Source organism: Cuculus canorus, chromosome 1 (assembly GCF_017976375.1).
Source record: "Cuculus canorus isolate bCucCan1 chromosome 1, bCucCan1.pri, whole genome shotgun sequence".
Taxonomy (NCBI): Eukaryota; Metazoa; Chordata; class Aves; order Cuculiformes; family Cuculidae; genus Cuculus; species Cuculus canorus.
Window position 1 is genome coordinate 113,864,426 of NC_071401.1, and position 11,956 is coordinate 113,876,381.

The following is an 11,956-nucleotide window of genomic DNA, read 5'->3' on the forward strand; positions in this document are numbered from 1 at the left end:
AAATTAACATGACACAGCTGTCTCAAGTTGCTGGTATTTCACGGGGAAAGAAAAAGCAGTAGAGGAAGATTGAGGTCAATGACACACGTTCCAGAAAAACAGAACCCGCTAAGTTTCACAGCGCTTGTTGCCTGTTGCAGGTTCCCATCAGGACAGTTACACTCTGTGCCCTTAATCATCAAGTTCAAGCAGCACTTCCTCGAGTCATGTGTGCTCAAACAGGTTTACTAGGAGGTCCAGCCTGGTCCATAGGACCTGCCAGCAGGTGCCTATTTTGCTAGTAATTCAACTGCATGGTTGAGGGCAAACCACATCTTTTATTTCTCTCCATCTTATTTCTATAAAACAAGGAACTGCTGAATCATTTACAGTTTGATACCCTTGCCAATTTCACAAGCACAAACTGTACCATGCTTCTCAGCAGAGAAAGTTAATTGTGTGTGTGTAAAAACCGCCAAAAACTTCTGGGGTACCCTTAGATGGCAAGAATGAGCTGGATAAGCTCTATGTTTTGCTTTGCTTTCCATTTCTAGAATAGCTATGTAAAATGGAAGACACCTAAACTTAAGCTTAACTGTAAAAAGAGATTTCGTGTTACATGGACTTAGGAGGGCAGCCATGCATCTTTGGTATAGCTAAGACACCTAAGCTCACTTTCTTTTCTCCCATTTCCCAGTGAAACCTGTTGGTCTTTTGTGTTAATGAATGTTCATGTCTCTCTCACTGATATTTGTCTACATGCCTCTTCTCTGCATGATTTTCAGAACATGGGAAACAGTTGTCTTTTAATTGCTGAGCAATTCTAGGTTAAAACATTACTCAAAATTGACTTTTAAAGGTCCCCTGGCAAAGCGGCCTGGGATTGTTTTCTAAATATCCATGGACTAAGATACCCAGCTGCACAAAATCCATCTCTCCTAGGAAGCAACCCTAGGAAGTTCCTTCTGTCAGTCCTTTTCAATACCTTCTCTTCCAGTGAGCACAGTCTATGTCTGCCACAGGAGAAGTTTCATAGAGGCACTTCATCATACTGTTCCTGAATGTCTTTGTATACAGTGGTTGTAATGTCTTGATGCCTGGAATAAGATTGCTGGAAGCCAAAAGAGTATTTGGAAGTCCAAAAAGAAAAAAAAGTAGCACTCATGAGTTACTATTTTAACAGAAAACTCACTGGAGGCGTTTTCACTTTCATTTGTGATCTCTCCCACTAGAGGGTACTCCGCTATTATAAAAGAACATGCTGTCGCTGTATCTGCACCGTTACACAAGCGGTTAGAAGAACCTTCGCAAATACATTGGAAGGATGTTTCTAACAAATCTGGTGTGAGGAGCAGAAGCTTTCCAGCTTGAGCCCTTGAAAACACAACTTTTTTCAATACGCCAGTCTTGGTACATTACCATGGGTCTTGCCACATCTGCATCACAGATTCTCCTGCTTGAGTCCTTGTGAAAAGTCAAAGTGCATCCTGAGACAGGTCATCTACTCACTGGTTTGTCTGGCTTGATCCTTGCTGGTGTTCACATACTCATCTGTACTTGCTCCAGGTGCTGCACCAGGGACACGAGGGCTCTGACCCTGGTCCATGTTGGTGACTGGCACTTGGTTTCTCTCATTTGGGTCTCCTTAGCTGAGCCTGCCAGCCTACAGTCTCGACACAGCTGCTGGCACCAGGTCCCATACACACATGTACACCAACTAAGGAGTCCCTCACCCAGAAAAGAGTTAGAAATGAAATTTAATGAGAAGATAGGAAAGACTGTGGTCATCAGGCACTGGGCAGAGGCAGACAATTGTATCGATCAGCCTCCCGCGTGAGTACAGCCAGACCCTTTTAGTTCTTTATCCCTCCATTTTCCCAAGGTTTTTCATCCCCACATCCACTTGAGTCCTCCCTTCCTCACTTTTGGTTCCTCCCCTAAGCATCCTATGATAAGTCTTAGGCAATCCCAAAATGCTCTTCTCCTGCACCCCCTACCCCTTTTGGCAGTGACCCCCAGCATTTCGAAAGGTGTACCACTGATGACTCATCTGGATGGGATTCACACCCAGATCCTGGGGCTGAGGCTCTCCTGGGACATCCCTGTGAGGGATCTGGGCAAAGGACCGTTTCCTCAGAGTCCTTAGTCTGGGCTTCCCACCTGCCCTTGAAACCCTGTGCTTTACTGGGCTTGTGGAGATGGGTCTTTAGTGTGTTGACATCTCTCCTTCCTGTGCTGGGCTGGGGAGCAGCTCCTGCAAAAGACCCAGCAAAGTGCTGAGGTAACCGTGACAAAGCTCTATGTTACGTAGCAAGGAGAAGTGACAAGAAGACAAGAGTGCTCCCATTCACAGCACAAGACTAGCATGTACTTGCAAGAAAATCAGGGAACCTGTGGGATGTCAGATGAAAGTAGTTATTGGAGGTGACTCCCAGCTGTGGTCACTTAACTAGTTTTGTCTGTGCATGCCACCAACCCCTCCAGAGCTTCATGCCTATGTAACCAGCAGGGCAGGACAGGGTTTTCTGAGGGAGCTTCTCTGTGAGGCTGCTGGTTACAGCACGTGAGCTCTGCCACGTTCCCTCACCTTTATCTGGAAGGGTTATTCCATCTGCCTTCCTGGGCATTTCAAATTCCTCTTCCATGTCTTTCTACTCAACCACTGGCTAACTTTTCTCCTTCGTGCTCCAGCCCTTCCCCGGCATTGCTAGAGATTAGATGGTGCACATATGGTGTCATCTACATGGTGTGGCTACCCTGTGCTACGAAGACATGGCAGCAGGAGCAGACTCCAGTTCTCAATTGAAGAGTTTTTGTCACATTCCTGGTGTCACCAAGGCATTTGAAGGATGTGGATAATTACTGGAAGCCTTAGGTGTTTGCATTACCTGGTGTTGATAAACAACGTGCTGTTCCTTTGGCGTGTGCAGACTCATGACATTCTCATTTATGTCTTGGTCTAAGCCTTTCTTCTCTGCATCTGTTCTACGTCTCTTCAGTCTGGAAAAAAACCCAGACCATTAAACAGTCACAAAATGCCTAGAAACCTCCTAACATTTAGAGTGAATCTTGCTGTTTTAAAGACACTGTTACCACCTGGATAAGTTTCCAAGGCAGGTATATAAACACACTAAAGGAAAACAGAAGACAAATTGTAAAGTGAACGCAGGCAAGCAATGCCATTTGCAAGAAAATGGGAATTATTCTTACGATTTCTTTTTTTGCTTGATTAGTCTTATGGCACAATGTGTCAAGAATATTAAGAACATCACTGCTGTTAAGGCTGCCATGATGATTATGCTCTTCTGGACACCTACAGAAAGAAACAAGTAAGTTCACACAGAATTTAGAGAGATGTCAATATGTTTCTTGTGTCCAGAGTTTGGGACTGAAGTGAAACATTCATCAATTTTTACTCATCTATTCTTTGAAGAAGAGAAAGGATCATCGTAGCACCATAACAATGTGTAGGTAAGGAATTATTAACTTTTTAAAATAAGTACCAATGATTTCTCACATTTCCCTGGTATTGGGTGAATCAAACCCCAGCATTTTTCCTTCTTATCTATATGTATTTCTCTTTCTGCATGAAGAAGTTTTATCATGAGGAAAGTCTCACATCCTTCCTGAGCCATACTCTCCTGAAGGATCTTACTTGTGAAATGTTGTTCACCCAGCATTTAACAGCCAGGGACCTGTTCTGCTGCTACCCTCCAGTGGTGGATGTGCTGGAAAGCTGATCACGTCTGCTTTAAATCAGTGACTGTGTAGAAATATAAACATACAGAGACATATATGCATGTGAAAATGCAAATCTACATATTTATTAAATATATATATGTACACAACCACCACAAAGACACAAAGGTACTCTGGAGAGGAATCTTCTGGATGGCTTCAAAGTGTGAAATCTTCATCCAGCACAAGATCTGAACTTCCAGAAAAATATAGCAAGGCCTATGTAAACACCAGCTCCACTCCCACAGCTGCACATCTTTTCCTTAGCACTCCCCACTGCATGCTGCACCTTTCCATACAAATACAACCTACCTTCCCTTCCTTTTTCCAGGTAAACTACTTTCATTTTCCTTCCCTGTATGTGGTCAAGGAAGCAGGCCAAGGCACGGTGGTGGTTGGCAAAGAAGGTAAGCCTGCTCATCACTGTAACTGTTCCATTTGCATTTTGGATATGTTGTATTTCAGGGGACTCATTCAGCTCTCTCTCACCCAGCCAGCTGATTTTGGGGGCAGGCTTTCCTATTGCTGAGCAGACTGCGGTGAAGAGACCGTTGGAGGGTGTGTGGGAGTCATATTCGACTGTCAGCTCAGAAATTGCTGAGAGCAAAAAAAAGAAGGTACTTTTTACACTCTGTGACAAGTTAATGGCCAAAGCTGGACATGTTGCCTTTCTGTATGGGGGTTCTTACCCAAAATCATATCTGGATTTTTTTACTTCACCTCGTCTGAGGAGAGGTATAGCAATTCTGGAGAGTATCCACCAGGAGATGCTGCCGCATGGAAAGTCTCCATGCCGTGGAGGGGATAATCCTCATTCACATCCTGACTACCTCAGACTTGTGTTGAGTGCCAGAAAGCGAAAGAGTGTTAGTGGAAAACTCACTTTGGATGTTGAGGTATATATCTTTGCTGAAAGAGCCAAGAGGGAACACGTTGAAAATGCATCTGTAATAGGACTCATCCTCAAATGTGAGATTTTGGGGTGTGATAGCTGTGGCCTTTAGGGTTGCTCCATTGAAACGCACCTTCTTTTGAAATGACCCTATCAGCCTAAACCCATGGTGTGGGCTGTAGGTGGCTATGTTCTGGAAAGAAGACTCATTTCTCTTGTGCCAGGTGACTTGCAAAACATCCACCGAGAGCGAGAAGTTACAATAGAGATGTGCCTCTCCACCAAGGGCTGCTGCAATAATGCTCTCAGATTTTGCAGCTTCTTTCAAACCTAGGAACAAATCAAAACCCAAAATCCAAGCCGGGGGGGGGCGGAAAAAGTCACCTGGGGAAAGCTAAAGTGCCTTGAAGCATCCCATCACAGTGCTCCCATCCTGCAGAGTACTGGAAGGAACTCCACCATAAGGCCATGTGTCACACCGAGACACCTCAGACAAGTTGGTCTCACATGTGGCCATTACTTTATTAGCCTATACTGTACATTTGCTGTGGTGAAGAGGAATGTGTCATGGGAACATAAGGGCGGGCAGGCAGTCGTCTTAGCAAGCACAACAAACTCAAACCCTGGGCCTGATTCTTCCCAGTGCGTTAATCATAGCTCAGCTTTGTCTCTGGAAGCTCAGAGGTGTCTTGCACAAACCCAAAACATGGCAACCCAGTGAAAGCGACTCTTGCTCCTGAGAGTATCCCAGCTCCCCTCTTGCCATTAACTGTAGCAGAGAGAGCAGCCCAGGGCATCCTGCAGCTGGGATGCAGTGCAAATGGCTGCAGAGGCATATCCCTGTGCCCCAGCCTCTCCCAACAGCAATGTGCAAAGTCCAAACTTGTACAGTGGAAACACAAATGTGCTCTATACCTTGTGCCAAGCAGCTTAGAGACACACACAAATGAAGGGAATATATGGGCTGAATATACCACTTGAGTTAAAAGACACTGTGCTCTGTGCCCTCTCTAACCCACGTTTCCCGACTCTGCTGCTGACCAGATTACAAAATACTGTTCCAGTCATCAATTAGTATTTGTCAGTCAGAATGGCATCTAGGTCTCTCTGCTTGCCAAGAAAGGATGGAACTTCTCTGGAGTTAACCTCATGCAAGGAAAGGGTGTTCCACTTACCCATTTCTGGTCCCACCAGCTGGCAGCCTCCACAGAGGAGCAGCAGGCAGATTTCGGCCCAGCAAAGCAGGGGGAAAAGCATTGTAGGACAGAGTAATTACCCGAGAAAACTGACCTTCTTTCCCCACACCCCTACATGCCCAGGCGGACGGTTCAAATCTTCCCGCTTTTTTTCAGAAAGCTCCTCAGGGGCCAATCAGCAGAGAGCCATGATGACAATGGTTGGAAACCATCCCTTTTTTTACTCCTGGTTAAACATTAATCTGTCTGGTTAAACATTAATCACAGCAAACATGCTACAGGTTAGTAGCAAAGCCCGGCTGTAGCATAATTTTGTCCCCTGCTGACTGCAGCAATTGCTAGAACTGGAAATAAGCAGTACATGCTTTCCCTCCCCAAGGAGCAAAGCTTTGTATTTCCCCTTGTTAGCCCCATGCTGCTGAGCTCTGCTGTGAGTGCCATCATAAAGACTTACACCTCGCAAGGTGTAAATGTGAGATCTTCCTGGTAAGCACAGGTAGTGGCTGGTGGAGAGAGGAAAAAAAAGGACATCACAGGCTGTTATTTCCCCTGCTCCCTTTCTCTTTGGCAGGGAAGGGAGGCCGGTCAGAGAAGTGCTCCCTGTTGATCACTACCCCTGCAACTTGCTGAGCATCACACCGCGTGCCTATGCCAGGCTCTTTGGGGAGGTTACTTTCCTTCCCTGGACCTGGCACAGAGTATCCACAAGCAAGAACAGGAGAGGCTTCTCCACCAAGGGGGTGTCATAGGGACACCCGCAGATGCCAGTGCTTCCCCTCAACCTGAAAGCACGCCAAACGTACAGACTGGATTATGGAAAAGTCTCTGTGGAAGGCAGGTTTCCCTGAAGTCCTCTCTGCCTGCATAAATTTTTATCACACCCAATTCCAGAAGGAGAAGATCAGGGGTACAATAGTGCTCCTGCACTCAGGGGTGAGGTCTTGTGCCCAAGTGTTTTACTGTAAAACCACAGGGCACAGCTCTTGGTCACACAGTAATCCAGTGGCGAGATTAGGCACCATGTGAAGTTCCTAGTTGTATTTACAGAAGGATACCCCCAGACTATATCCAATTTTTCTGGGTTTTTCTGTAAGAAAGGTGGAAGGCTAATTTACAGGAAAATATGCAAAGCAATTACTGTACATTTTCTGCGCTCATCTCTGCTATTTATGAATTTGTGTCTTCCTTCCATCTGGAAAGGCAGCATAATGCTTCAGGTTTCTTGCAGACTTCCATGGGTTTAGATTCTACACCCTGCCCCCAAACCTTGTAGATTAATTCATAAAAACGCAAGATGGACTCCAGAACATCCTTCCTGGTCCCTCCATTACTGGAAGGGTCTCTGCCTAACCTCTCATTGCACCTGAAGCACCAGCTCACACTTCAGGCAAAGATCAGGGAAGAGAAACTAGCATACACCACCAGGTCAGAGCTTTCCCACAGAGTCCCTTGGGGATTTTCTGCTTCTCTCCCCCTCCCTGGCTCCATTATCACTCTGATGCCAGCTTCCCTCTGCCTCCTGACTTCTGCTTCAGGTGTAAGGGGCTGCCTTAATCCAGGAGAGCATCTAGGCAGCAGCATTCAAGACCCACCTTGCTGTGACCGGGAGTGAGCTCCTGGTGGCCTGCCAAGCGATGGTCTACATACAAACCCTGTGACACACAGCTGACAAAGTTATCATCTTAAATTGTGCCCACTACTCCCCTTCTACAAACTCTTCCTCATCCAGGCAGCAAAATTGGCCCTGGTATTTTTATTACAGCAACAGCCTTTTATTCTCTGAATCTCACTGTTTTTTTTACCCAAGCAAGGATCCTATCAACCAACTGCACACTATGCATCAAAACATGCACCTACCTTCTCATAAACAATGTAACAACATTAAAAAAATGGCCCTTGCACCCCTAAAAGACCCTGGTAACAAGGCATATTACTGAAACTTCTTACATTGTTTCCCACATCCTTCTTCCATGCCTTTTACTTTATTTTATGTAGTTCCTGAACTTTGCACACAAAAAGAAACTGGCTGATTTTCTCTTCAGGCCTTTATCAAAGGCCCTGGAAGATACAGATGTTTGTTTAAAAAGAACTATCCCATAGGACTACTTGTTCAAGCCAGACATCAGTGCTTTCAAGTTTACAGACAAAGTAGCGTGTTTGGACTGTAAGTACAAGAGAGTCTGACCTTAATTAAGTCTTATTTACGGGGGTGGGGAGCGGTTGATGGGGGAAAACAAAGTCTGCAGAACTGCTCTAGGATTAAATTGAAGACAACACTTTCTGGGGGCCACTCTCTTTTTCAAGCTTTAGTTTTGATACTTTTGCTAATGCCAAAGAGTAGAACTACTAGTAAAGAGAAAGACTGCTCATCAGCAGTTTTATAGTGCTATATTTTCTCCCAGTTGGTGTTGGTTCAGGTTTCTTGTTCTCAGTTCTGCCTGAGACCAAAGGGCACCCTGGTACTTATCACAGCAAGTAAATGGAAGGTGAGAAGGAAAGGAAATGTTGGCTCACTCCTGGCTGCAAGCCCAGATATGCCAGCTGCTGAGCCAAGAGGGGCAGACATGAGCCTGGCAAACACTGTGCAGATATTGTGAAAGCAAGTTATCATCAAAAAAGTTCACCGCCTTCATTTCCTGCTGGTAGCATGTTTATTTCAGTTCAGAAATTATGAGGATTTTATACTTTTGATCAGAAACTCACTACAGAATGAGTTGAAGGCTTGAGTAAGAATCAAGGGGCAGGTTAATGTGAGGGACACTGTTGTGGGTGCCTAAGAAGGAGGGGGTTATGAGTTCTTGTACAGGCAGTTGGAAATAGTATCATAATTGCAGCCCCTGGTTCTCATGGGGGACTTCAACCACTCAGATATTTGCTGGAAAACTAACACAGGTAGACACACATAGTCCAGGAGTTTCCTACAGAGCATTGATGAAAACTTCTTACGTAAATTGCGGAGGAGCTGATGAGGTGTGCTGCTGGACCTTGTACTAACAAACAAAGGAGTATGGTTGGTGATGTGAAAGTTGGGGACAGCCATGGCTGCAGTGACCATGAGATGGTGGAGTTCAGGATCCTCCGTGGAGGAAGCAGAATGATACAAAACTGGGAGGAGCAGTTGATACACAGGAAGGCTGTGCTGCCTTTCAGTGAGACCTGGACAGACTGGAAAGTTGGGTGGAGAGGAACCTAATGGAAGTTCAACAAAGGCAAGTGTAGGTTCTGCTCCTTGAGGCGAATAATCCCCTGCACCGGTACAGATTAGAGTCTGACCTGCTGGAAAGCAGCTCTTCAGAGAAAGACCCAGGAGTCCTAGTAGACAACGCGTTGACAATGAGCCAACAATGTGCCCTCTTGGCCAGGAAGACCAATGGAATCCTGGAGTGCATCAAGAAGAGTGCGGCTAGCAGCTTGAGGGAGGTTATTCTCCCCCTTTACTCTGTCCTAATGAAGCCACATCTGGAGTCTGGCATCCAGTTCTGGGCTCCCCAGTTCAAGAAAGACAAGGAACTACTAGGAAGAGTCCAGCAGAGTGCCACAAAGATGATCAGAGGACTGGAGCATCTCTCTTACGAGGAGAGGCTGAGCGAGCTGGGTCTATTTAGCCTGGGAAAGACTGAGAGGGGACCCTATCAATGTTTAAAAATATGTAAGGGGTGGGTGTAAAGCATGTAAGGATGGGGCCAGACTCTTCTCAACTGTGCCCAGTGGCAGAGGAAGGGGCAATGGGTACAAACTGGAGCACAGGAAGTTCCACCTTAACATGAGGAAAAACTTCTTTAAGGGTGATGGAGTACTGGAACAGGCTGCCCAGAGACATTGTGGAGTTTGAATATTTCTGGAGATATCCAAAACCTGCCTGGACACATTTCTGTGAACCTGCTCAAGGTGAACCTGTTTTAGCAGGGAAGTTGGACTAGAAGATCTCCAGAGGTTCCTTCCAACCCCTTCCATTCTGTGATTCTGTGGGAGTGTGGAGTGCAATACCCAGTGCCACTTCCCTCCTGCAACATCAGCTCCCATCTGTGCCCAGCCCTCACCTTCCCTGGCTGCATTATCTCTAGCCAATTTCATGCCATACACCATCTGGCACCAATTGCGGGGCAAAAAAGAGAACACCCATTGTTAATTAACTCTGCAGACTTTGCAGAACAGGACACTTGTTCAGGCACTCAAGTGGTACGCTTTCCAAGCACTCCTCAAATTCCTTTTCTCAAGCTCTTGGCACTCTTTTCTGTGGCTTGGTTGTCAAGCTGGCCAAACTTCCCAAGTGAATTTGTTGATTAATGCCCTGCAGAAGTTCAGAGGTCACAGAGCGGTATAGATCCCAGACAACCTTCTCATTGCAAAGCTAATGTTGTAAGAAATGCTTCTCCTGGAAGCAGCCAAATCCTATAGACATGTTTTCTGACAAATTGCCAACCTGAAGTAATTCCTTCATCTGGCTCCACTTGGAGCCCCTTCTCCTGTCCTCAGGCTCTGCCTGTGCCCTTTTGCCTTGGTCCCTTCTTACCTCCCTAGCTCCTACTTCCCAGTTCAGCCTCGTGACAGGCATAGGATGGAGATGGGCAAGGAATGTTCAGCACAGGAGGGGTAATCCAGGCAAGAGGACAGCATCTTCAAAAATGCAATGGCATCAGGGAGAGAAAACAACCTCAAACAGACCAGGAGAGACAAACTGTGTGTCTGGGTCAAGTAACATGAAAGCAAAGAACAAACTTGCTGGTTTTTTCGGCAGAGGTATTGCACTTGTTGGTGGCATAATTTCAGGTCTGGATCTCATTGGCCAGAAAAAGAGCAATGGAAGAAGAAATGTGCTAAGGGAATGAAGAATCAAATACAGGGTCCCTAGACTCTCTCTCTCCCACCTTTCAGGAAAAAACATTAGTCCCACTAAGTATGATAGATGCTGTTTCCTGGAGGCTTCTTGGCTTCAGTTTTTCCAAGTTAGCCTCCAAATCTATGTCTGGCAGTTCCGCAGCAGAATGATACAGAGTTACAAGCATGAGACTAGAGGAGTTAAAACTGCATAATGACCACAAGTTCCTTCTGCTGGGCCAGAGCCCACTGGAAAGTCTGGACCATCACCAAACTTTGGGCTGAGAGATTATTACCCATGATCCAGAGTTCAGCCTCACTCCTTTTGCATCCTAGTGAGAAGATGTCCACCTTAGAGAAGCGTGCAAGGAGCTCAGCACTTCCTGTTGGTGATGCAGTGAGGTCTTGGTTTCCTCATGCAGCCTGAGCTGGACGTGGTGGACTGCTTTCTGATTGTCTTGATATGGTCAGAAATCTTTACAATAAAGATTTTCAGAAAGAAATGTTGAAGTTATATACATAGATAGATACTGAAGCACTGAGTACAGAGCCTTACTCTCTAGAAAGGAGAAAGCCTATATTTAATACTGTTAAAATTAAACTATTCTGAAGTAGATATGCAAATATTTTCAGAAAATTATACTAGGACATTGCCCATTTGTGTATTGACAGAAAAACCTGTAGCGAACAAAGATTGTTTTGGTTTTTTTTTTACTTGACTGATGAGCAGATAAGAATACCGCTACAATCTCACTTATGAAAACTACATTCCTGCAGAAAGGAAGGCTTAAGGCCTGTGAAGGAATTTTGTTTATTTAAGCATAAAATGTAATTTTGGATATTTACGATGAGATGATGGACATTTTGTAATTTATTTGAAGGATAATATCAAATGAAATATTCCAATTGAAAGAAAAGTCTCTAATTTTTAGTTTAAAAGTGTAGGGGTTATTTTCTGCAAGCTTTTCACTGCATCTCAGTCTCTCATGTGCAATTTCATGTTCTCTTTCACAAGACAAGCTGCTTTTCTTCCCTTTTCCTTAGGGTCATTAAGGACTTCAACCTCTGACAAGGGGAGTTAAATCTCTAGTTTGTGTATGGGTCTTAGCCTGAGGATTCCTTCAAGCTTCCTGGAAATTTCATGAAGGTTTTTTCAAACTGAACAGACTACAATAGAGTCCACATGCAAACAGCTTGGACAAGAGTTCAGTACTCCTTTCACATACAGCTTTATATGAGCAAAGATGAAAGCAGTAGAGACATGAGAAGGCCCTTTGTATGGCTTCCAAAATATGAGTAATTTCTGGTATACTAAGAGTGAAAACAAAAATAT

General features: G+C 45.1%; 1 protein-coding gene across 2 annotated transcripts; it reads right to left on the bottom strand.

Moving 5' to 3' along the window:
• Positions 1-2,867: 2,867 nt before the first annotated feature.
• On the bottom strand, positions 2,868-5,889 carry LOC104056008 (nectin-1). Of its 2 annotated transcripts, XM_054056891.1 has the most exons (4): positions 5,785-5,889; positions 4,601-4,939; positions 4,030-4,314; positions 2,868-2,979 (listed from the first exon to the last, which is right to left on the bottom strand). In XM_054056891.1, the coding sequence occupies exons 1-4, from the start codon at positions 5,864-5,866 to the stop codon at positions 2,975-2,977; spliced, it is 711 nt and encodes a 236-aa protein (XP_053912866.1). In that variant the 5' UTR covers positions 5,867-5,889; the 3' UTR covers positions 2,868-2,974. The 2 variants fall into 2 exon arrangements, with proteins under 2 accessions (XP_053912866.1, XP_053912865.1); XM_054056890.1 differs by lacking the exon at positions 2,868-2,979 and having other exon boundaries at positions 3,803-4,314.
• Positions 5,890-11,956: the final 6,067 nt, after the last annotated feature.